This window comes from Gymnodraco acuticeps, unplaced genomic scaffold (assembly GCF_902827175.1).
Source record: "Gymnodraco acuticeps unplaced genomic scaffold, fGymAcu1.1, whole genome shotgun sequence".
Classification (NCBI taxonomy): domain Eukaryota; kingdom Metazoa; phylum Chordata; class Actinopteri; order Perciformes; family Bathydraconidae; genus Gymnodraco; species Gymnodraco acuticeps.
The window spans coordinates 3315463-3339053 of NW_022992351.1; the positions used below are offsets into that span (position 1 = coordinate 3315463).

Below are 23591 nucleotides of genomic sequence, written 5' to 3' on the forward strand. Positions count from 1 at the left end.
AAAAAGGCCCCCCTACACAGCTTTTTGTTGAGTTTATAGACTGGATATAAAAATAATATCTCTGATGTTTTTCTATTTATTTGTTTCCTTTCTGTACAAGAAGAGAACAAAACGTTTAACATTTTTTAATTTTAAGGGTGTCTATTACCATCTGGCCGGGGACAACAGCTGGAAATTAGCCATGTCGGCTAAAGCTGCACCATTTACTGTTTTTGTGACAGTTCATCGATGGGGACTGTCCACAACACTATAAATAAATAAACTAAACTAAACTAATTTGAAGCTACTACTCTCTGCATGTCTCCAGGCAGAAAATGAAAAAGGTATATGATCTTGGTCTTTGTGCTTTCTCTCCTGTATTCTCCGCAGCACCCATTGCCTCTGTGGCCTGTGCCAAGCTAGGAACCAGGGCGACCTCCATCGCCGGGGCGGTGCTGGTTAGTGGAGGCTTCATCCTGAGTATATTTGCCCACAGCGTAGTGTACCTCTACGTCAGCATGGGAATGATAGTTGGTGAGTAGAAGTTTGGGACAAGGCTGAAAGTATCAGGGACTCAAACATGCTGTTTCCTTAATGACTCTGAAAGCACAATGCTAAACAAAGGATGGGCTTTGCTTGAAATCCAATCTAACCATCTATCTAAATGCTTTTTTCTCTTGTCTGCTCACATTGATGTGTTGGACATACTGTCTGATCACAGTAATCTTCTTTTTTGTCCTCCTAGGAATTGGTTTTGCACTACTATACCAAGCCTTCTCAGTGGTCACAGCGATGTACTTCCGAAAGAGGTTAGCGACAGCTTATGCAATTGGGCGTTCTGGGATGGGTTTGACCTTTGCCCTTGCTCCCTTCACTCAGCTGCTCCTGGACAAGTATGCTTGGCAAGGTATGCAGGAATAATCTGTAAATAATTTAATAATTTAATGTATGTGAGTATGTTTTCTGGTGTATTTGCTTTTTTGTGTAAGAAGAAATACTAGTATGTGTAACCTTGCAAATATACAAGGTGACATATTGATTTCTGACACCTCTTTGTCCCGAACAGGTGCAATGCTGATTCTTGGCGGTCTTATGCTGAATCTGGTGGCTACTGGGATGCTTCTGCGACCACTCAATGTGAAGTCTCCCTTGTCCAACCCTACCTCTTCTCCCATTCAAAAGAGCCCGGCTGTTTCCCTCAAGAGCTCCTCGGAGAAGGAATACACTAAGAACTATTTGAATGGCTCCTCTCACTTATCCAATGGCATCTCCAAAGCAGACTCAACCCCATCCTCTCCTCCTCCCCCTCACAGGGACACTGAGAACCCGGGGGGCCAATGTACTCCAGGGCTCCCGGACCTGTCCGCAAACCCTGAACTGACAAGACTGGTCCTTAATGGTGTAAATGGCCATGAGGCCCACAATGACTTAGGTCAGTGTAAGCCAACAACACCAGACAGCTCAGCGGAGGTTAACGGCAGCATGAATGGCTCCACCATTGTTGGACTGACGTCGCATGCCAGCACACCGAGTGAGGTGACGGTCACAAATGCCAAAGTTTTGGATTTCTCCCTGCTGAAGGACCCATTTTTTTGTATCTACACTTGGTCCTTGGTCTTCAGCCAGCTGGCCTACTTCATCCCATATTTCCACCTGTCTGCCCGAGCCAGAACCCTGGGCATTGGTGCCATGGATGCTTCCTTTATCATCTCTGTGGCAGGTGAGGCAAACATTGCACATAACGTTATACTATGTGTTTTAAGATACACCTAGTACCTACTACAGTAGTTGCACTAGAAATGTTGATAAATAAAGCCTATTCCCTTTTTTTGACAAAAGTTAGATGAGAAGATTGATACCATTCAAATCCAGCAAAATAAATATGTAGCTGCAAACTAAGGACCAGGAACTCTAAAGCTCATTATTTAGACAAGATATCTTGTTTGTCTAATCAGTACAATAATTTATTTGTATGTCCATTTGTGGTTTTGTGGTAATTTGCCTGAATCTTTGTTGGTTGCTTGGCACTCTCAAAGTCGAGAAGTTCAAAACTTTGGTAAACATGTTTCAGATTGTATAAAATAACTATTTCCTGAAATATCAAACTAAACCTTCGAAGACAATTCTAAAAAATAGTTGTAGTAAAACCTGTGTGTTTCGTCACTGTTTCGTAATAATTTAAACAAAGGAATGAAGAGATTAAAAATAGCCAGTCATAAATAGACTACAATTAACAGAGACAGAATATCAACAAAACAAAGCAGAATATCAAATAATAACTGACTGATCTATTTAGGTCTGTATGGCCCAGTTCCGGAATAAAATGACTTGGGGTGCATCTGAGATTACAGGGGGTGGACGTGGAGCACTAGTAGGTTTACGTGAGCAATAGTGGCCGGCAACAGCAATGAAAAATAGCATTGATGTTATGGTCCCCAATGAACAGATTATGGCATTTGTAATGTTTTGAAACCAAGCAATTGAGAACATGTCAAGTGTATGTCCTGCAATATTTCATCCAGTCCAACATATTGTAAATCAAGGCAAATATTATTTGAACCAGCTCATGGTTTGAAATGGCAAACATTGAAAGGCAAATGTATTATTAAAACCATGTAATACATCACCTTTGTCCCATCATATAGGTCCCATCATATACTCTGGGAAGAGAATATTTACTGTGCTCGAAAACTGGTATCACATCATCATGTGAGGTTGACTTTGTGACCTGGAGAACATTTCAGCTGCAACATTAGCTTGTTGATAAGCTTGGGATATGAGATAGTTTTGTAGCCATTCGTGGTGAAGGCATCTGTGGTATTGTATGCATTATGTTTAATCCAACATTTCTACAGGCATGGCAGAATATGGCACTATTTTCACATGAATATTCTAGCCATTGTCTATTTTTATACCACGAGCTGCAAAATGACCGCCTTACCCCACTGTACAGGCGAGTTGGGTACTAGTTTAGATATACCTGGGCAGGCTCTGTTTTGCCGTGGTATACTGGCACCTGCGGGCCGCCGAGGGGTGGCGGTGTTTCGGGCGAGGAAGACTGCTGCTCCGGGGGCGAGGGCGGCGAGTCAGGCGGGAGTGATAGTGTCCACGACGCCGGGTAACGTGATGTCCCCATCTGATCTGTTGCTATTGTCTGCAGTAGATGCAGTGTTGCTGGCGTTTAGTGATGGTTGCTTTAACCATTTTCGTATACATGATTATCCACAGCACTTTGGAAATGATGCACGCGCAGCGAAGCAGGTCACGCGCACCTGACACAATTTGTTGTTTGTATTTTTCGCTCCGTTCTCTTTTTTGGATAGAGGGTGCATAACATTCAACTGGGGGTGCAATGCATGCTTATGCACCCCCGTAGAACCGGGCCTGGGTTGTACTTTAGCAGCCTGCTGTTGTTTTTAGAATATTTAATAATGGTAAACACTGTCAACATAACAGTCCTGGATTTCATGAGCTGAAGAAGCATTTCGTACTATAAATGATATCATAAATCAATGCCGACTGATTTACCGGTTACAAAACCTTTGATGTGAGACATTACTTAACCATGCAGGAGAATGCATGCTCTTGCATCATAGGTGCAATCCGGTTATCAACCAAAAAAGCACTACATCACAGCCTACAGGTAAGAATAAACCTGAGCCTCAACACCAGCTCCAGCCTCCACCACTCACCTAACTGCCAGCTCAGCAATTTCAATTGTTTAAGATCACAGGAGTGTATTCAAAACGTATTAGTGGAGAATTACATACGGCACGTGTTGGTTGTCACTTTTAAGTTTTGTCACATGTCTCCAACACCTTATTGTTTTAAACTGGTGGTTTTGATCAATGAAACTGTTTCCATGACAAAAGGTAATTTGATCTTCTGTCTTCAGTCTGCATGTGACTGTGTCTGAAATAGATCCGCACTGAGGCTCTATATAAATCATCCCACTCCTGATTGAATAGATAGGTAGATTGCTGCCTTTTATCTTTCAGCAGGAATTTCACTGCCACTGTGAAGAGGGATGTCCAGGTTTCTTGGTTTAAAAGCGATAAAAAGAAAAATCCTCAGTCTCCTTCTAGGCATTAATTATTTGTGAGCTGCTCAGACTCTGCAGTCTTATGTAATGAATGTGCTTATATAAAAGCTGAACTTTGGACCAGTGGCCAGGGTGGGTGGGTTCAGCAGTATGCCATCGATGAGGCCACACAAACAGCATTAACATTTTGACCACATTTGCATGTCATTCTGTAAGAGCGCCATGTCAGACTTTGTGAATAATTGAAATGCACCAGATGGAGTTGTGCGTTTATGAGTTACATGCTTCTGTTTTGTATTCTGTGCTCAAGTATTCAGTCATCTGAAGACGGAGACAGTAGGTGAAAGGTGTCTTTATGACACAACAAAAATTACAGTTAAATTGTTCAGTTATCCCTGGAATGGCCTGTGATTGGTGTTTCCTTTGTCAGCATTGATAGCAGTATCAGCTGGATACCAACACTGTTGGATAAAATGGTGGGAAACTAGGCAATATGAAAAACCTGCAGAAACGCAACTAAAATGAAACATTTATGGATTCAGACAAAACTAAGATAGGTGCCATAAAACACCACCATATAAGGATTCTCTGAAACTAATGCATGATGAACTTTTGAACCAATTTCTACAATGTCAGAGTTGTAACCAAAGCAAAAGATATAGATGTCTACATTTTCCCTGATAGTCTGTTCCATAACACTTCTGAGCTTCACGCCAGCGAGCAGTGCCAGCGAGCAGCAAGACTGACAGATTATTTTGGCTCGGACATGTTTGTTCTGTCATATTCTCTGGTCATTTGCACTGAAAGAGAGCCAGAGTTAGAGAGACGGGGTGCTACCCACACCACAAAGCCAGCATCCAAGTGCCCCGCTGTCCCTCTTTTTCCCGACCCAGCGCTTGTCATAGAGGCCCATTGACTCAGCTGAGGGAGGGAGGCCACTATCGTCCGGGGCTCTCTCTTGGTCAACCCTCTGCCACCAACACTCGGCTTGCAGTCGCTAAGCAACTGCAAGCCGAGTGAAGTTGTTGGCGTGGTGACAATGAGAGGCTCCCAATTTTGTTCTAAAGTGGCTGATACTTTGCAGAGCGGCCCTGAGGCAGCAATACGTGCAAAGAGGAGGCAAGACAAGCCAACTGCCACCTCAGAGAAGCTGGGAAAACCTGCCTTTTATAACCCTTTGCTTTATTCTAGTGACAGAATGTCCCTCTTTGAAGCAAAGAAAAATGCACCTCTCCAAGCCTTACAACCCCCTGTGGTCTGTTAATGCCAAGAAGCATGCACATAGTGTACACCTCTATACCTGTCAGCACTACGGACAGAATTAATAAGGTGCCTGATGCAGTAAGCTTAATGTGCTACTTAGAGAGGCCACATTTAAACTGCAGTGTACCAGGTTTTTTTTTTTCCAAGAACAGCTGCAGCCCTGAACTCACCTGCTGAAGCTAAAACACACAAACAAACTCAGAACTTGTCTGTATGCAAGCAGGGGACACCCCAGGACACTGTCTTGGGTCGCTAGAGGAGGACATATAAACACAGCACAGCTGCCTCATGTCATCTTTCTAACCTTGGAGCACAGAAACGCTCGTGGCCTGTTATGTAAGAAAAAGCTAGGGCTCTAACTGACGAGGCATTTCATTGTTTATTCATCTGAACTTCCTTCGAAGACTTGAAGAGCGAAGATAAGGCGGAGCTTCAATTATGACATCCATCTTTTGATTAATGTGTAGATTAATTTAACCTTCATTCAGAATTAAACACATCTACATGCATTAGATGCATGTTTGAACTACTGCATTTCCCCACAGGGATTAATAAAAGTCCATCTTATCTTACCTTATTACTCAGCAACATACTTTATGTTAAGTGATCCATCTATTGTCATATTTTTTAAGTTCAAACTGAGTGTCAGTGGCTGCAGGATGTGAAGTTGTGGTGCAGAGGCTGAGCAAAGGATGGGTAACTCTGATCTGCATAGAACCAGTTTGTTTCATTGATCAATGGCTCAGTGCTCCTGCTTGTAGCTATTCCTGCGGCGGTCAATACACCACTGCAGTTTCCCCTGCCGATCACATTCCAGTTGACCTCAGCAGAGAACAGCACATATCTGCCCAGTCATCATACCTGACTGGAGTAAACAATCAATCAGATCTGACGGAATGCATAACGAGTAGTTTGCCTGGGTGTTGCCAGTGTAATACAGATGTTAACAGATAGATATGTTGCCAGCTAACATTCTCATGGACAACAACAACTGATACTTGAAATAGACATAGCGTTTGTTATTAATGCAAACCTCTGTTGCAAAGCATCATTATTCCCTGACATTCTTTCTTTGCCCCACCCTCAGTCTCACACACACACACACACACACACACACACACACACACACACACACACACACACACACACACACACACACACACACACACACACACACACACACACACACACACACACACAGACATACACATTGACCCATATCTTACGGTACAACTCTCCCACACTTTTTTAATTAAGTAATTGCATGATTTTAAATAAATGCTCACAAGTTCCCTGCATGTAACTTCTGTGGCTGACGTTTTACTTTTTCTGTGTCACTAAGCATCAGCCGAAATGCGCATAGTCTGCTGTAACTGTGTTTGTTCTTTGTCCCTCAAGGATGACCTGAACACCATCTCAAGGACAAATATATTTACTGTTTTACGTAATCAATGTCATAGTTCAAAACAACATGTCTGCATATGATTTGAGGGGAAATATAGGTGTGGCAGGTGAATGGGGATGATTGGAGATACACAAGACATGCTTTCAATGACAATGTTCCAATTATAACTGAGGAGGAAATGGTTATGTGTGCTAAATGTTATGGTAATGCAGATAGTTGAGATGTTTCAGGCCTGACTGAACAATCTGCATGGATATTAATACCATTAATAGTGTTTGTTTTACTTTTGCACCCATACCTTAAAAAAGTATCTTGCATTACAGTAGTATATTATACTCCTACCTAGACATGTGTGTCTGGACTGGATCTGTTTCCTAAATGTTAAATAGGAACCTTCTTGGTTATGAAGACATTTTTATCTGAAGGTGAAATGAGCAGCGATGCTCTTGTTTTTTAGATTCCATCAAAGACTCCATTACCAAGGAGCAGCTTCTTGTCACTGCCTGAATATTTTATTGTTAGCATTCCCCTGCCTGCCGCTCTTCTTTTACTCCTTTCTTAAAGAAACAGTTAGGAACATCTTCCTTTACTTTAATCAAGCAATATAATCCACTCCATATCAATAATGATTTTTGCATTCATGTATGTATGTCTGGTTAAATACATAAAAACAGCAAGGTATACTATACTGCTTACTAAAATAGCTTTTTACGGAAATCTCCTTTTTACTTGCCTTTCATTTTTACCCCTTTTCTCAAACCACCAAGACACAGTTTTACATTGATTGTTACAAGTCTGCCCTGTCCCCCTCCATTGCAGGTATCACAGAGACCATCGCACAGCTGGCCTCCGGCTGGCTGACAGACAAGAACCTGCTCCATAAATACCATTATCACAAGGCCTACCTGATCCTCTGTGGCCTGGTCAATCTGCTCTCCCCACTGGCAACCTCCTACATCCTGCTGATGGTTTACGCTGTCTTCTTTGCCATCTTCTGTGGTGGATACATGGCTCTGCTGCTGCCCGTTCTAGTAAGGAGAACACCCTCTCTGAACATGGCTATGCATTTTTTTATCTCAGACAAATGAATCTAGCACAGTAGGGTTTAGATGTTCAACAATGCTCTACTTTACAGGTAACTTTAAATTCACAGTAAAGCTTTTAGATTGGAATTAGTGGACTCATTTGTCGCTTATTGTAAATAAGTAAGAATAAGTTGGAAGTTGAGACAGCGCTCAATTGGTACATCCATTAGTATAGTCCTTTGTTCACAAATGAAAAAATTGGAAATGTGTATATGGGCATACAATTTTACTTTTTAATGTCACATATTATGCAAAATCAATTTTTTCCTGTCTTTTATACATAAACATGTAACATAAACATACATACCTCTGTGTAAAGAGATTCTGAAAGTTTCAGGAAAAAATATTCACTCACAGATGTTGGCCACTTTATGATGTCATAACGATTTTTTGGCTTGTGTAACCATTAGCCAGTAACCAACCAAGGTAACACGCCTACCTTATCACCTGAATCTCCTCCTAGAGCACCATTGTGTTCTTTTTAACCAAATATCTAGCAGAGGGGCGTGGCGTGGGGAGTGGCTCCTTATTTTCATTCTCTAACAGACAGAGAATCAACACTTTTGAAACAGGGCTGAAACAGAGGGGTGTATGGGATGCTACAATGCATGATCTGTTTGGTATTTCGAGCCAAACACTTCAGAGACATGTTTTGTATACAACTGAGACCTATAATATTGATGAAAAACAGTATAATAGGGGACCTTTAAGGAAAGAAGTTTCCAGTAGTTAACAAGATAAAGATAATCAGATTGGCAGCCCGTTGAGACAACTGTTCTTATTAAGGGTCTAAGATACATACCAATAACTCACTTTGCGCTGACTTATTTGAAAGAACCTTCAAACCATCTGCACTTCTCCTCACACCTCTGCCCCGCTAACCCAGTGACACCTAAATACTAGACTGAGTGGTGCTTTGAGCTACGCAAACATGCAACACTGACAATGCTAAAATACTATTGCTAAGCATGAGTACAAGTACAAGTCCTCTTAATATATTCAAACCAAGCCAGTCAACACTAATCACTGGTCATAACAATTCAGCAATGCATACCAATAACCTCAGCCGCTGAAAAGGGGCGAGAAGGTCATAGAGAGAAAGTTGGTTAAGCCTTGGGTGGAACTTTGCTTCATTACATCATTGTGTCACTCACAGAAAGGGAAATGTATCCTTGAAGAAGACCGTTGGATATGTGTCCCAAGTGGTGTCATGGGTCAACATATTAAGTCAGCAGGTATACAGTTTCGTTGGGTCATATCACAAAAGCATCAAGACGTGCAATGTGTTGTGTGATTTCACTTGGCGATTGTGCCATCTCAAAGGGCAGGACATGCCTCCGGACTTATTGTTGACAAGTGTGATTTTTTTTTTCTGAATGTGAATGGAGGATTCAGCCAAACCTGTTTTTTCTTTTATCAGATTAACATTTTGTTGGCACATGTGGGATGAAAATCACCCTGAAGGCTTTTAATAGGAACCCACATGATAAATACAAATAAAAACAGCTGCATGCCTGCCACTCCTAAAACATGCTTCAACCTCAACATGTTTGACTGGACAGGTTAGGGCTTTTGTGATTTTACCTCAAAATGTTATTTTTTCCAGTTAAAAGCCAGACTGTATTTAAAGAACAACTTTTGACCTCTAAATAAAATGCACATAAAAGGATCCCCCAACCACCAACACCCAAACTCAGGCCTGGAACATGCTGCCACTCTCAAAGTGGTTAAAGGAGCGCTAAGCACAGGGGTCAGAGCTATCATTATGAACATAATTCAATTATTTTTGTAATTCAGCTCAGAGATATATGCCAAAGCAAACTAAGGATTAGGCCAATCTATATTAGTGAAAGATTTACATTAGGAGAATAGTAAATAGTACTCTAAACATGTTAAACGCACCAACTTCTCATGATTCTCCCTTCTGAATGTTTTTATAGGGAGTTTAGACTGCATGGCTGCACTAGTTGTCTCTGCTCATGTGTTGTTTTTAGGTTAAGCAAAATATACCTCTAGACACATATACACTCCTAGTTTAAAGTGTGCTTCCCTGGTATTTGTTTTCGTAGTGCTTAAATACAGTGCAACTTTTTTAGGTTATCCATCCTGTCCATCAAAAGCTTGAATGTGTCGTTGTTGTGGTTTGCAGGTAGATCTTGTCGGGGCGGACAAACTCAACAACTCCATGGGCTTCTCCATGTTCTTCGTTGGCCTGGGTTGCCTCACAGGACCTCCTTTGGCAGGTGAGAAAATAACAACATGAGAAACCTTCTGTCGGACATGTGCTTACCCACTTTCAGACATGCACACAATAACAAACACGTACATATGCACTGCACATGCATTGGATTGCAACCATGATGTCATTGTTCAGAGTGAGTGATCAGTGTAAGGGTAGATAAGCTTTTTATTATGAACATATATCATTGTTAGGGGGTGGTTGTGTCACATATTTTCATGGGGTGTAGGCAGTCACTATGGACTGTGAAAACTCAAACACAGGAGAAAAACCACCGATAGTTGGTGCAGCCATCAATGCAGACGGGGACTTTGGCGTTGCTTTGACAGAAATGCCTACAGAGGTTATCGGGTCAAATTTAATCTTACCTAGGAGCGTGTCAGAGAAGTAGAATAACAGCGTTGTGTCCATGGCTGGGTTTGAGTCACTTTGTTTAAGTGATGGCAGATTGCGCTTGTTAGTGTAAGAGAGCTGTTTCTAATCTGGAATCAGTTTGTCGTTACACCATCGTTGTGGCAGATTCCTTTTAACAAACTACGCTTTTTCTAAGTCAGAAAAAAAAACAGATGCCAATCATGTCTGTAACACATGAACTGGTGTGTACATATAGAGCGCTCATTCTTGCAGAGGACTTGTACAGCATCTTTCATCATGATAATCTCTTATTTTCCCTTTTCTGAGAATATTTTAGTATTTATAATTTTAAAAAATCTCTTTGTGCCCTTGGGTATTGTTTGGCCCCAGTTAAACCGTGGGGTTCCATTGAACCTATTGACCCTTCTCAGTGTGTTAGGCAATCCCCTAAGAGAAGCTTATGGATTTCGGGTTGAAATGTGACTTATGACCCCTTTTAGCGTGGTACGGAAATAGCATGTGGCTCTGTTTGTCATCCCTGTGGTTCGTAAAGTAACAGCAGGCAAACAGTGGTCCCTCCTCTAGGCCACAGGTTGTGATAACATTGCTTTTGTTACAACCAGCTCTTCAGGACTTCTAATAGTCTGTCAACCACAAACCATACCTTCCTTTTATATGGTGTCACTTTTCTGAAGTGAAATGTCCAAGAAGACAAAAGACACAGGAACACAGAAAGCTTTGTGTCACCTGCAGTATACTTTACACTGAAGTCACGCATGCTATCAATGTGAGCCCTGCCCATTCTGTAATGTAAACATATGAAGTTTAAAAGTTTGGATCAAATTCAAAACATAGAAGGTTAACTTAAATAAAAAATGTAATAGCCATTAACGTAAATATACAACCTGGAATCAATTGCTCTTAAAAATATATAGTTTTTGGTTGTTATGTATGGAAATGCTCAGTGTAATAATCAATATATTGTCATTGTCATTTAAAGACATTCCTGCTTAGGCAGTCGTTTTTAGCACGTCTTTATTCGTATGATGTTTTAATGCTTTGTCAAGCACTTTGTGACTATGTCTGTGAAAAGCGCTTTATAAATAAATGTTACTTACTTATATCACCAGACTGTTAAACGTCCTGCTTGTGTCTTGCAGGCTTCCTGTACGACTACACTCAGACTTACGACTGTTCTTTCTACCTGGCCGGGCTCTGCTATCTGCTCTCCTCCGTCTCGCTGTTCCTGGAGCCTCTGGCTCATCGCTGGAAAGACAGAAAAGAGGTGACCCAGACCACGAGAGCGGAAAGCAGCTGTAAGACCAACGGCTGCTTCACCCCCGACCGCCTGCAGAACGGCGCTGTGTAGGAATGAACCCAGAGAGGCCTGCGATCTTGAACCAGCATGCTCATAACTTTCCATGGGCTCGCATACCTTGGACTTTGGTCTCCAGCTTAAAGTCGGGACCCAAATGACCCTTATTTCAGCAGCCGTGTAACGGGCTGAGAAGACCACATTACCACGCCTGAGAACATGCAATAGTCAGGATGATGAACTTTCTAAAGAGCCAAAATGTTAGTGTTTTTTGCAATATATTGTAACCCTTATTCATGTTCTTATTAGAGGTATATGCATCCAAACTAAAGATAATCCCATATATATATATGTATATATATATTATCCAGCACAACTAATTATTAGTTACTTTGCAACAATTAGGCCTACTTCTTCAAACACAACATATCTGTTTTCCAATACAAAAAGAACACAGTATCTTTGCATTACACGGTATATTGCTGGAAACTAAGCTATGCAGTTTGAAATCATGTTATCCACAATCCTCCTCTAATGTCTGTGATGGCATTAATTGAAGCACACATCCATGAACAAATACTCATTTATTTTCTATAAACCTGTACTCACTGGTATGCACTTTTACCTATTCTGTAATACATGTGATCTTCTGCCAGATGGTTAAAATGTGCATTCTGCAATTCTGGAGAAAGGTGGTTGATATTTGAAGTCAACACCCAAACAACCCCCCCTCTCCCTCTCACTTTATACACCCACGTTCTTACCCTGTCCGGAGCATGTTGCTGATTAGCAGTGTTCTATGGCCATTTTTTTCCTAATTTACAGAGCCAGGGCTTTTTATATTTTTTCATCAAACATGACAGCTAGTCTGCCTTGAGCAGATATTTGCTGAATTTGACAATGTGTATGAGAATCGCTGACTGCACCTTTAAGATATTTGGCAACAACTAAATTGCAGGCTACTTTTTTGACACAAAATGTAACCTGCTCTTCAAAGCCAAAAAGGAGCAACTGCTTCAGTAGTTTAATCTCTTGCCCCAACAAGTGTATTTTAAGCACAGGGGTAGAGTGTATGGCATGTGCTACTATTTAGAGGTATAATTATCTTCTTGTATTTATGTCTTTATTATTAATATTAGAGACACTTCTCTCGTCTTGCAATTACTGCAGCATGTTGGGCAAACTATTCAAACTTCAAAACCTCTTCAACTGACACCTCACGGTAACTCATTTGTAATTCACCTGACATTATTCTTGTCATTGCTTACATACTATCTGCCACTGAAGGGTTTTAAAGGTCACTCACTTTCATTTTTCCCACATGACAGTTCAACTGCTTCGCTTTCACCTCAGCTGCCTTCATCTTATATCCCTAAGCTGACAGTTTAACCACATTAATCAAATTAAACAAATGGCTGCCAATAGGGAACAAAATGGGAAATGTTAAATGCTTTCAGCCCCAACACAGATTTCAGCTTTATATCTAAAACGTACACTGATTTCACCTCTGCTCCTTCGAATACTTTAGATGACAGTTCAACCCCTTCGATCACTTTTGAATCTGTTTACAGTTTGTACTTTTTTTATTATCTCAACCTCAGTAGTAACATTTTAAAATAATTATAACCACTACAAACCATCCTGTGCCTCTCTCCTTTTGTGGGAAAAGTAATGATTTATTTAAATGGTTTTTCTAATACATTGACACTTCACATCATGCTTTACCTCCATACTACAAAACGGTCACGTCTAGCTCATCTTTTGTGAGCCGTTCTATGCAAGTGCACACAGAGAGATTTCTTTCATCGATAGCTCACTTGCACATACTTTTAACAGAGCAAATACACAAGTTCCTGTTAGAAAAGGTGTGTTGGCTCGAGATTTAGGAATGCTTCCTAAATATGTTGATCACAGTTGTATTGCTGTGTAGCAGGGTTTCTGTGTCATTGTGTGTGATTAAGTCTCATTTTGTAGGTCTGTGAATCACTGAAAGACTGTTTCAAAGGCATTTCTCCCATATTGCCCATATGAACTGGGCTGGTTTTAAACTGTTGCCCAGCCTTTACAGTGCCTGCAGCAGCCAATTGATGGCAATTCAATGTATAATTATATTGTGTCCGTTGGTTGTTTGATTTTTTTTAGTGAAGGTTTATCTTTGTTTTTTTACCACTGTTTGCCTTACAAGGTACTGTATTGTATCTTTACTAACCTTCCTGTGATGTCAGCCAAAGACACAATAGAGACCTACCTACAACTTGAAACGTATAAGTACAAATGGATTGTACTGTTGAAATGTATAGACCACAGTGACTAATTCATTTCTTTGAAGTCTTAACTGAGGGCCCAGCAGCCAGTGATAGAGATGTGTTTTGTAACGCTGCCCTCTCGTGGCGGAGGAAGACCTCTACTCAAAGAATGCTGCCTCAATTAGTAAATTAGTACCACATTATTCCCCCTCATCTCACTTTCACAATACTGAGCCAGGCTCTTTGTATTGTTTCAATAACGACAGTCATGCACAAAAGCTCTTTTGGCTCACGAGTTGCATTCACCATCCGTACGCATTTGTGAATGAGGCCCCCTGAATATTCGTACAAGTAAATCTTTTATGAAATGTTTTGGAAGAATGTAAAATAAGATATTGATTTGGAAGTATTATACTTGCTTCAGGATATTTTAAGAGTTAATGTGTTGGTCCCCTTTGGTAATGTCTGAAACTCCTCTGATAATGAGCTCAGTTCGGATTGATGGTGTTTTTGTTGCAGCAAATGCATTTATGGGAAATTATTGTTTTGTCACTATACTCTGGCTCCCGGGTTTGTAAACTGATATTTTAGAAAATATGCTTAATCAATCATAGATATCCTGTTCCAAGTCCTTCTCTCATTTTGTAACAGAGCGCAGTCAGCTGTAATAAACTGACATGTTACTCAAGTCTGTTATTGTGTGATTCAGATAATAAATGAACTGATGCCACACTCACTTTTATCTATCTGGTATGAAAAGAAAAACACTCAACACATGGCAAATACATTCAACATGTTTTATTAACACTTTGAACATACAGAAGTGAACAAATACAATTATTCATCTAAATTATAACATTCACTTTAATCTTGGGCTTAAAGTAGACCCAACACATGCTTGTAATTATTTGTCAAATGTGTGTTAATGTTGTGTTGATCAAAGCAAACACTTACAGTAGATGACACCTGTTGGTGTGTTTATCGGCGGCCAGACGCAAGCGTCCGGTCCAGTGGATCTCTGTTTGGGAAACATATTTTAGTCTCGTCAGCAGTTTACAGTGTAATTCATTTGGAAATGCTTGTCAATGCAAGTTTAGTGACTTGTTTTTAGAAATGTCATGGCTAAACAACCGCATATCAATGTAAGTGTTTTTTATACTGCAAAAACTGCACTGCAGTCAGCAAGGATAAAATAAATCAAATGTGAAATGTAGATATGACATATGTGGCTTTTACAGATTACTGTTTGTCTAGAAGTAAAACAATAATACATGAGCAAAAAATATGACCTTAAAATGTAATGATAAACAAAGTTATAATTTGGAAACTTAAAGGATTATTATTATTACACATTTGATCTGGAATTATGCTAAAACTTTGGCCAGACTCGACATACCTCATTTTGTTCATTTCTCCAGGTGTAGGTCAAGTGATTTCACAAAGTAGTCTTCAAACATTTGTGAAATCTTTAAAATATTTGGTTTATGAAGGTATAATATGCCTGTGTATGTAATACAAAACTTAATATCTCAAAACCCTACAGAAAACCAGGCATTGTACAGCTGTACATATGAATGAGTGATGCATGTTTCATAAGTTCTGTTTACTCTTCGTATCATTTGACATTGTGGCGGCAGGACAATTAGCAAGTAGCTGCTCATTCAGCTTCAATATATAGGGAGCGGATTATAAAACATACAGGTATCAGTGAGTGCCAGATGCCACAGTAAGTCAGGTATAAGCCACATATTGATGATGTTTTCATAAGCTACATTAGTAGAGCTAATTGGTGTCGTGTGATAGATTTATAAGGTCTAGGAATGTTGAATCTTATATTAATAAATTGTATTTACTGGATGTTTTCATTTGTCGTACGCAGTCATTATCATCTTCTAATGCAGTTTCGCGCCAAAAGCTGTTTTCTTATGTCATTATATTACATTTAAATTATATTTACTCACTGATATTAATACTTTAGCCAACAACAATCATTTATAATTTATAATATAATGTGGCTTACTGACATGTAAACCCTTAATACAGTCAAGCTTTGTTTTGTCCTGCTGTGAAACAGTGAGGTCTTAATAACTGAGCCTACACTGGTTTGTCACAGACCACATCACATTAACCACATTAGATCATTTCAACCTGTCCCGATTCTGGCTATTGACAATGAATGACATGATGAATCTATAACTGAATGATAGCTATCCCCATTAGGTTTTACATCTGGCTGCAAAGACCACTGAATGTGCAGGGATTTGTTTATTATCATCTGAATCTGAATCGGAAGGAGGTTCAACAACTGCAGTAGATTAACTGTAAAATATCAACCTTTTACATAAATGTTGCACTGAATGGGAATAAAATACTTTGTTTAAGTATACTATACCTTAAGGTATTAAAATGTACACTATTTAGGACATTTTATCATTTTGTTATGCTGTTTCTCCAGTTGCTGACAGAAGCAGCAGTATGTGCAGTTAATGGTCCTGCTGTCTTACACAATTACCATCAGTGGACATTAAATCTGTTATTACTTTGGCTGAAAAACTAGTGAGCCATTATGCATTTTTTACTGGAAAACATGTGGTGCTGACACTTGATACTTACCTCTGCTGCCTCAGCCATCGATACAGAGCTGGCAGGCAGCACCTTTTCTCCCTACTCACCCTCATGTCGTTTCTAGACAGCAGTCGCAGAGTGATACCAGCTCTGTCCTGGGTGTCTGCTGTGCTCAGTGTGTCAGGTAGACTGAGGGAGGGGAGCAGGAGCTTCATGGTCCTCAAGAGGGCAATGTTTCTCTAGTGAAGAAAGGTGTCCACAGCACAGGGCACAGCATTTGTTTTCACAGTGCTATAACTAAAATGGATGGTAGGAGGAAATGAAGAACTTTCATTCCTGTGTAATGTGGCCTTAAAATTAAAAACAGGTCTCCTAGAAGAATTTGGGGTGGGGGTCAGGGGGGTCCGCCCATGTGGATTCCTTTCATGAGTGTCAAAAAGGGTACACATTTTGGCCTGCTAGTTTTCATTTCCATGCTGCAGCAGACCTCGGCAGACGATGGCGTGAACACACTTCTTCACTCGTCTCCTCGGAGAGGGTTCAATCAGAGGAGAACACCAACAATATTCCTAGCTGGGCCAATCCACTGCCCTGAGCCGAAAATTAAGTCAAATCATAACTGGGCAAAGTATAATAAAGACAAATGAGCCCAGTGGTTCAGCTTGGCCTCTGCAGGGTGACAGCTTGCTATGAACATTTCAGAGCAGTGTCACCCACAATCTCCCATGCGGAGTGTGTGACGGCCGGTGATGGGAATTCCTCCGCTCCTATTCAGAACCCGGAACAATGCAAATGAACAGCTTTAGAGTAAAACAACAGGATACTGCACGGGCTGCTGTTTGCTCCCGCCCGCGACTCCCGAACTTCATCATTGGTTCACACTGAAAACTGGCTGCTCACAAGAGGCAGCGGGGGCTCCTCCATCCTGATCAGGTGTTCACATGCCAACCGGAAACGTTGAGGTTATAACAGGGGGTCATGAGGGAGTAATTTAAGACTCACGAGCTCAGAACAGGCCTGTAAGCAAACAGCGATCCTCACACGAAACGGGGTCTCTCTTCACCGGTGCTAAACAAACTGCAAACTGTCTCCCTTTTTCGTGTGCAGAACCAAATTTGAGTGACAACTCCTTCGAAACACAATAAGGCAGTGCAGCGTTTTTCTTCAATTCACTTCCATCGAAGAAACATGTTTCCCTTCAAATGAACAATTTATTGATAATCGGTCACATTAAGTGCCCAAACGCACTTGCAGGTATGTGAACAGCTTCGCATGGGCTCTACGGATTTTCCTTTCCCATGACATCAAAGTGTACATTGCTCAATTTTCCATTTTAAAACAGAAGTCATCACAGGTGCAGATGGGATACACAACTTTAAAGTAGCCTCTTTAGTGAGGACTCACAAACATCTCTGCAGAGGTTTCAGCTCTGCACTCGTCTCCACATAGAGTCCAATGTTGAAGTGGGTGTAACCATTTTCTGACATATTAATGTTTTCAATACATATTAAACCAAACTCAGCAAAACATAATTCAGGGTGGGTTACTATTGCATGACGAACATACAATGGCAAAACTAAATACGGTAAGTAGGCCTTGGGAACATGTTGGCAGGCATGAGTAAGATATAGTCCAATTTATACCTCTAAAATCAAAATTCAAACACGGACTGTTAAATAATTTCTAAAACTTTGATTTACACAGACCTACTTACTGAACAAATAGCAAATTCCTGTAACTTTGTACCAACATATTACTGATACTGAATATTATTATCAGAGGACCTACTTGTTTCAGAGCAATAAATGAAACAACACAAAACTCTCTACGCTTTTTTTTATCCATTACTACTGTAGTTTTTTATAGATCACATTACACAACCATTTCTAAGGTAGGGATGCACAAAGTAAAATATGAAGTTAAAATATGAAAACATGTTAGTATTTGCTTTACTATGCTATGAGTGTTGTGTTATGGGCTGTTCCCTGGGCGAATAACTGTTAGTATTCAGCATTTCACATAGAGTTGATGTAACAATTTGGATTTACCAGTGAACACACACCGAGTTCATTATCGATCTTGCAATTTGGCATTCCAATATTGAGGAACACATGAATAAAATATACTCTCTAATTAAAACCATGAACCTGAAAGGGATTTGTAACTTTTAAACATAATTTGCAACCAAGGTAATGTGTGAGCTTTCACTATTGACGCTTTAACCTTCAAAACACATCACAACTCTTCTTCAGCGCACCACACACCATTCACCAAATGTCCTAAGCTATTTTGTTATATTTAAGGCCTGATGAAGGCGAGATATCTAGAAACCTGGAGAGCTGAAGGAGAGAAGTGTGACCAGGACTCTCTCTCTGGCCTTGCAGTACCAACTCAACTACTACACCTTCAATGAAAACCTCCAAAAATGTCTCATTATTGTTTCCATTAATTAAAAAAGTGAATATAGTAGAAATGTTATTGCGCTGTAAGATTTAAAAAATATGTTTTTTTAATTCTCCTAATTTAAATGTCTGTTTTGGATGTAGACACAATAACAACTGTACAATCTAAGGGATAGCAGAATGATAGCCCAGACACCAACATGATTTGTGTTAAGCTCGTTATTTCCAGCTTTTGGTAACACAGTGAAAGGGGCACTATAGTAGCTTTGGAGGCTATTGTTTTTGGTTTAACTGTAGTAGAGGTGTTATTGTGTCCACTCAATGCATTTTGTAAATTCTCTATTTGTTTTCTTGTAGAAGAGTTGGCTAAGCTAAAATGTTCAACAGGTAAATCAACCAAAAAATTGTTTAATGGTATACTATTTTTAAATGAAATTGAAATGTATTTAATGAATGCTCCTCATATTTTCCTGTATTTTGACTGAAATACTGCAGGTTTATGACTTTGTAAGCAATTCATACAACCTTTAAAAATAATTTCCAAAACACACATCCTTTTAGTTTTGTAGGAGGGCACCATTTGTCCTTTGAGTGGATTACATGGCAACATACAAACACTAAGGAACCATACTAGTGTACCCTATAATGCAGAACACACAGCATGCAATAGTTACTGACATACGGCAGATTCCTTTTTTTTTTTAAACACCACTTGAACTTCGAGAGTTCTGATTTTTTTTTTTTTTAAGATGCTCCACGAACCACAATCATGACCAGATAGTCCTCTTCGCTTTTAGCCAGAGCTTTGGCAGAGGAATCCAGGAACTGTTGGGAGAAATCACAGGGAGGGAAAGCATGAAGAACCCCCGTGTTGTCTTTATCCCGGCTCCCTCCCACAGGCAGGCTGATGACTCCGGCTGCTTGTTTTTGGTTGAGGTAGGACACCAGGTTGCGGAGCGGTCGCTGAGTTGATGCTGCAGGGTCTGATGAAGATAAATCCTCTGTGGTACCAGGAACTGCCAGCAGGATGGCGTAGCCGCCGGGACCCGCCACCTTGATGCGCCGGGACACCTCGTCGAGTTTGGGCTGGTCTAGACGGAGACGCTGGGTGATCTTTAGCTCGCCCACCTGCCTTCCTGATGTGCCCTCGGCAAGCAGGTCGCTGGCCACGTTGTGATCGCCCTCCAGCAGGTGCATATTGGCTGGAAAGTTGCTGTTCTTGAGCAGAAGCATGCCATGCCAGGCCAAACTGAGTTTGCTGCCATCTGGTTTGGATGCCTGGCCCCCCTTGGAACTGCTCTCGGGACGTTCCCTCTTGGCCGGCCCCTTACCACCGTCCCCTGCTTTGCGCTTACGATCTCCAACTGCTGAAACGCCGCTGCCTGAAGGTCCCTTGTCAGAGAGACTCTGGCTTTTGAGTCTCCGCTCAGCCCCGCCTCTTTCAAGGCTGCTGTGGCACTCTCTTGCGGGGGAGGGTCTCTCTCCCCGGAGAGGCCGCTCTGGGTCACTGAAGCGCCCTCCGTCTCTGCTGATACCTTCAGGACTGCCATCTGGAGAAGCACGTCTACGCCTTAGAGTTCTGTCAGTGCTGTCAGGGGAGGGGTCTATGTGGCGTCCATCCTCCATTGCACGCCGCTTGCGTGGAGGTTCTCGTCCCTGCAGCTCTCGCTCCAAAGACCAGGGCTCTCGTGCCCGTCGCTCACGTTCCAAGTGCTCCAGAGGTTCAAAGGGTGACGCTCGAACCCGATCTCGGATGGCTGGGTTGGGCCACTCAGCTCCAGGAAAGAGATCTCTCTCCCTGAAGTGAAGCGGAGGTGGAGTCCGTTCCCTGACTCTCAGGGGTTCAGTTGTGGCTCGGTGGACAAAAGACTCTGCCACCATGTCAAATGGTGGTATAGGGAGAGGCTGCAGGAACTGCTGCTGGTACCGATGCTCAGTGTCAGCAAAGTCCACTCTAAGTCTTCTTTCTGGACCCCCCAGTGGGAAGCCCCTCATGTGTGTGCATGCCGCCTGTGCAGCATCCAGACTTTCATACTGAATGTAGGCCCAAGTGTCCCCCTTTCTGAAGTCAATGGTCCTTATAGTGCCAAAGCGGTCAAACTCTCTTGCCAGGGCAGCAACAGGAACCCACGGCCCAAGTCCCCCAACCCACAGGCGTGTAGTGGGAGTTGCTTTCCCATAGCCTATCTTTATGGGGTTGTGGCCCACTATTTTGCCAGACATGCTTAATTTAGCACGATGAGCCATGTCCAGATTCTCAAATTTCAAAAATCCATATGTGCTAGTTTGTCCCCGTGTGGGTCTTTTAATGTCCACTTCTGTTATGATCCCAAACCTGTCAAAAGCTCTCCTCAGGTCTGCTTCAGTCACAGTTGTGTCCAGATTGCCTAAAAACAACGTCCTATTGGCTCTTTGGTCATCTTCTGGAGATATAAAATCCTCTTCTCGAAAGGCTGCTCGCTCTGCAATGAAAGCTGGTCGTGCCCTGGCTTCAAACAGGGCAAACTCCCGGTCCCGCTCCAGCTCTCTGGGCAGAGGGGGAGGCGGGGGAGGGGGCAGCCTGCCCAGGGCCAGCTGCTGCAGCCGGTAGTCTCTGTATCCCAGCCCGGTGGGCGAGAGGGGTCTCTGCAAATGTCTGTGGCTGGGAGCTGCACCATACAAGTCTCTCTCCACAGGGGAGCGGCTTCTCCTCCGGTTGATGTACACTGCCTCGATTTTCAGCGGCCGGTCATACAGCACCAGCCGGCCCCGCGCGTGCTTTGCAGCTCGTGCGTCCTCCGGCTTCCTAAAATTCACAAACGCGATCCGCTCGTCGTTGCTGCGGCTTATCTTGACGCTCACATCTCCAAATTTCTTGAATTCATGAAATAGTCCATCTTCTATGTCCTCGTCGTTCAGCTGGGTGCCCAGGTCGCTTATTTTGAGGGTTTTGTACTCACTCTCTGCGCCGGGCGGCTGCACCCGCTGCTCCCCCCGAGAGGTGGTCCTCGCTGGGGCTAAATCCAGCGTTAGGCTCAGGCTGTGGTTTTTACCCACGGAGCTGGCGACTGCAGACTGACAGCCATGATTATTTCCAGTCCGACTGTGCCCATCGAAATCTCTGTCTCTTTTTTCACCCAGCAGACTCCTTCTCGTCGAACTGCCGTCGTTCTTCGTCGAGCTATTCCCATTATTACTCCCGGTGGACACGGAGAGAGCCCCCATTTTCTTGCTGGTCGGGTGGCATCCTCCCCGGTCTCGTATATCGTCCAGGGCCCGAGAGCGCTTTTTAATCGGCGATCGCTCTTTACCTTTCATTTCAGTCCAAACGGAGCCAACCCCTCGGGACGCCTGGGCTTTTTACTGTTGTTTCTGCAAATAAATGCAGAGAATGATTGAAATGAAAAACGGATTTATTCACTGACCCTGCGGCAAAACAACAACAGTCGCCATTTTGTAAAGATTACTCTGGAGGCCCGCCCATTCTTCCTGATTGGTTGAGAAAGTGGGTGGAAAACTTCGGAGCATCTGTCAATCATACACTGAGCCATCTGTAAAATAGTATTCATGTGTGATTCACTTATTTAGGAAGAAGTGGACTGCGGTGGGAAAACAATGTACATACATTCCACAAAAAGCACCAGCATCTTCTGTGTCCTGTAATCAGGCACCTCATTTGATTTATAATCTCCATAGAATATAGGCATACTGAATATATCTCACAATAGGCTAATAAACCCTTTACAAGGTATCATTTATTTAGAGATGTATTATTAATTGAGTGTCTATTTGAATGTGTCATTTTGTATGTTTTATTTTTTTGCTGTATTGTGTCCATTCCCGGTCAAATTTAGTAAATAGCCTTCACACGCTCACTAAATATCTCAAATGTCAACATTCTCCGATAGTAAAATGTGTAGTTTTTGGTTTATTAGTGTGATTTATTTGAGAAAAGAGACATTGCAAATAAATATATTATATATACCCATGGTATTTAAAAAAAGAAAAGAAAAAAGCATTTTATTCAAGTCGACCTAATAAGCTACCACAGGAGGGCAGTATTTGAACAGCAGCTAAAGGTACTGCAGCACTTAAATCCTTAAAAATGACCTTGGGTGGATAGGCATTTCTCGGTAGGTGTGTGGATAAAGCAAGCTGCCGATCAAAACGTTATTGTGCATTTGTCTAAATGTATAACGTTTCCAAGCTCCAATCATAATTGTGTGGTTTTTGTAAAAATAATAAAAATCTATTTTACAGCAAAGTTAGTAATAATTCGCCTATAAGGTTTGTAGGTTAATATATATATATATATATATATATATATATATATATATATATATATATAAAAGGACTGTAATAGGTTACTTCTAAGTACTTTGGTTACTTTTTAAAGAGGTTGAAAGCAGATTAACAGTGACTTCTATTTTGGTTATTTACCTCCCAATAACAAGTTAAACTTGTGCTTGAAACATGCTAAAATAATACTTTATTAAACACTCTAAAACGTTTTAATTTAAAAAAGTCTACTCAGACTGGCACTGTGTCTTTTCCTGTAGATGATAAACTGCTAAATTAACTTAAATAAATAAATGTCTGAAAGCAGCCAGACAACTACTCCACTGTGTGAATGTGTTAACACATTGTTTAGCTTAATACTGTTTGACTACTTCATGAGGATCTGATGTGTCCCAATAGCTGCACTTCAAGGCCAAGA

General features: G+C 41.5%; 2 protein-coding genes across 6 annotated transcripts in view; one reads left to right on the top strand and one right to left on the bottom strand.

Moving 5' to 3' along the window:
• Positions 1-14664, top strand: part of slc16a4 (solute carrier family 16 member 4) — a 32477-nt gene extending 17813 nt beyond the window's left edge. For 3 of the 5 annotated variants that reach the window (XM_034208985.1, XM_034208984.1, XM_034208986.1), the window contains 6 exons: positions 370-513; positions 725-886; positions 1046-1699; positions 7509-7720; positions 9924-10017; positions 11528-11736. In XM_034208985.1, the coding sequence (XP_034064876.1) occupies positions 370-513; positions 725-886; positions 1046-1699; positions 7509-7720; positions 9924-10017; positions 11528-11736 (1475 nt within the window). Of the gene's footprint in view, positions 1-369; positions 514-724; positions 887-1045; positions 1700-7508; positions 7721-9923; positions 10018-11527 lie in introns of all 5 variants that reach the window. The other 2 variants (XM_034208983.1, XM_034208987.1) reach the window with 2 other exon arrangements.
• Positions 14665-14711: 47 nt separating this feature from the next.
• On the bottom strand, positions 14712-22357 carry rbm15 (RNA binding motif protein 15). The gene has a single exon (XM_034208982.1). The coding sequence runs from the start codon at positions 22190-22192 to the stop codon at positions 19640-19642; it is 2553 nt and encodes an 850-aa protein (XP_034064873.1). The 5' UTR covers positions 22193-22357; the 3' UTR covers positions 14712-19639.
• Between the last annotated feature and the right edge of the window lie 1234 nt (positions 22358-23591).

What these genes read in the sequence shown, in the direction of transcription:
- rbm15 (XM_034208982.1), bottom strand. Translation starts at nt 22,192, where the DNA reads ATGAAAGGTAAAGAGCGATCGCCGATTAAAAAGCGCTCTCGGGCCCTG.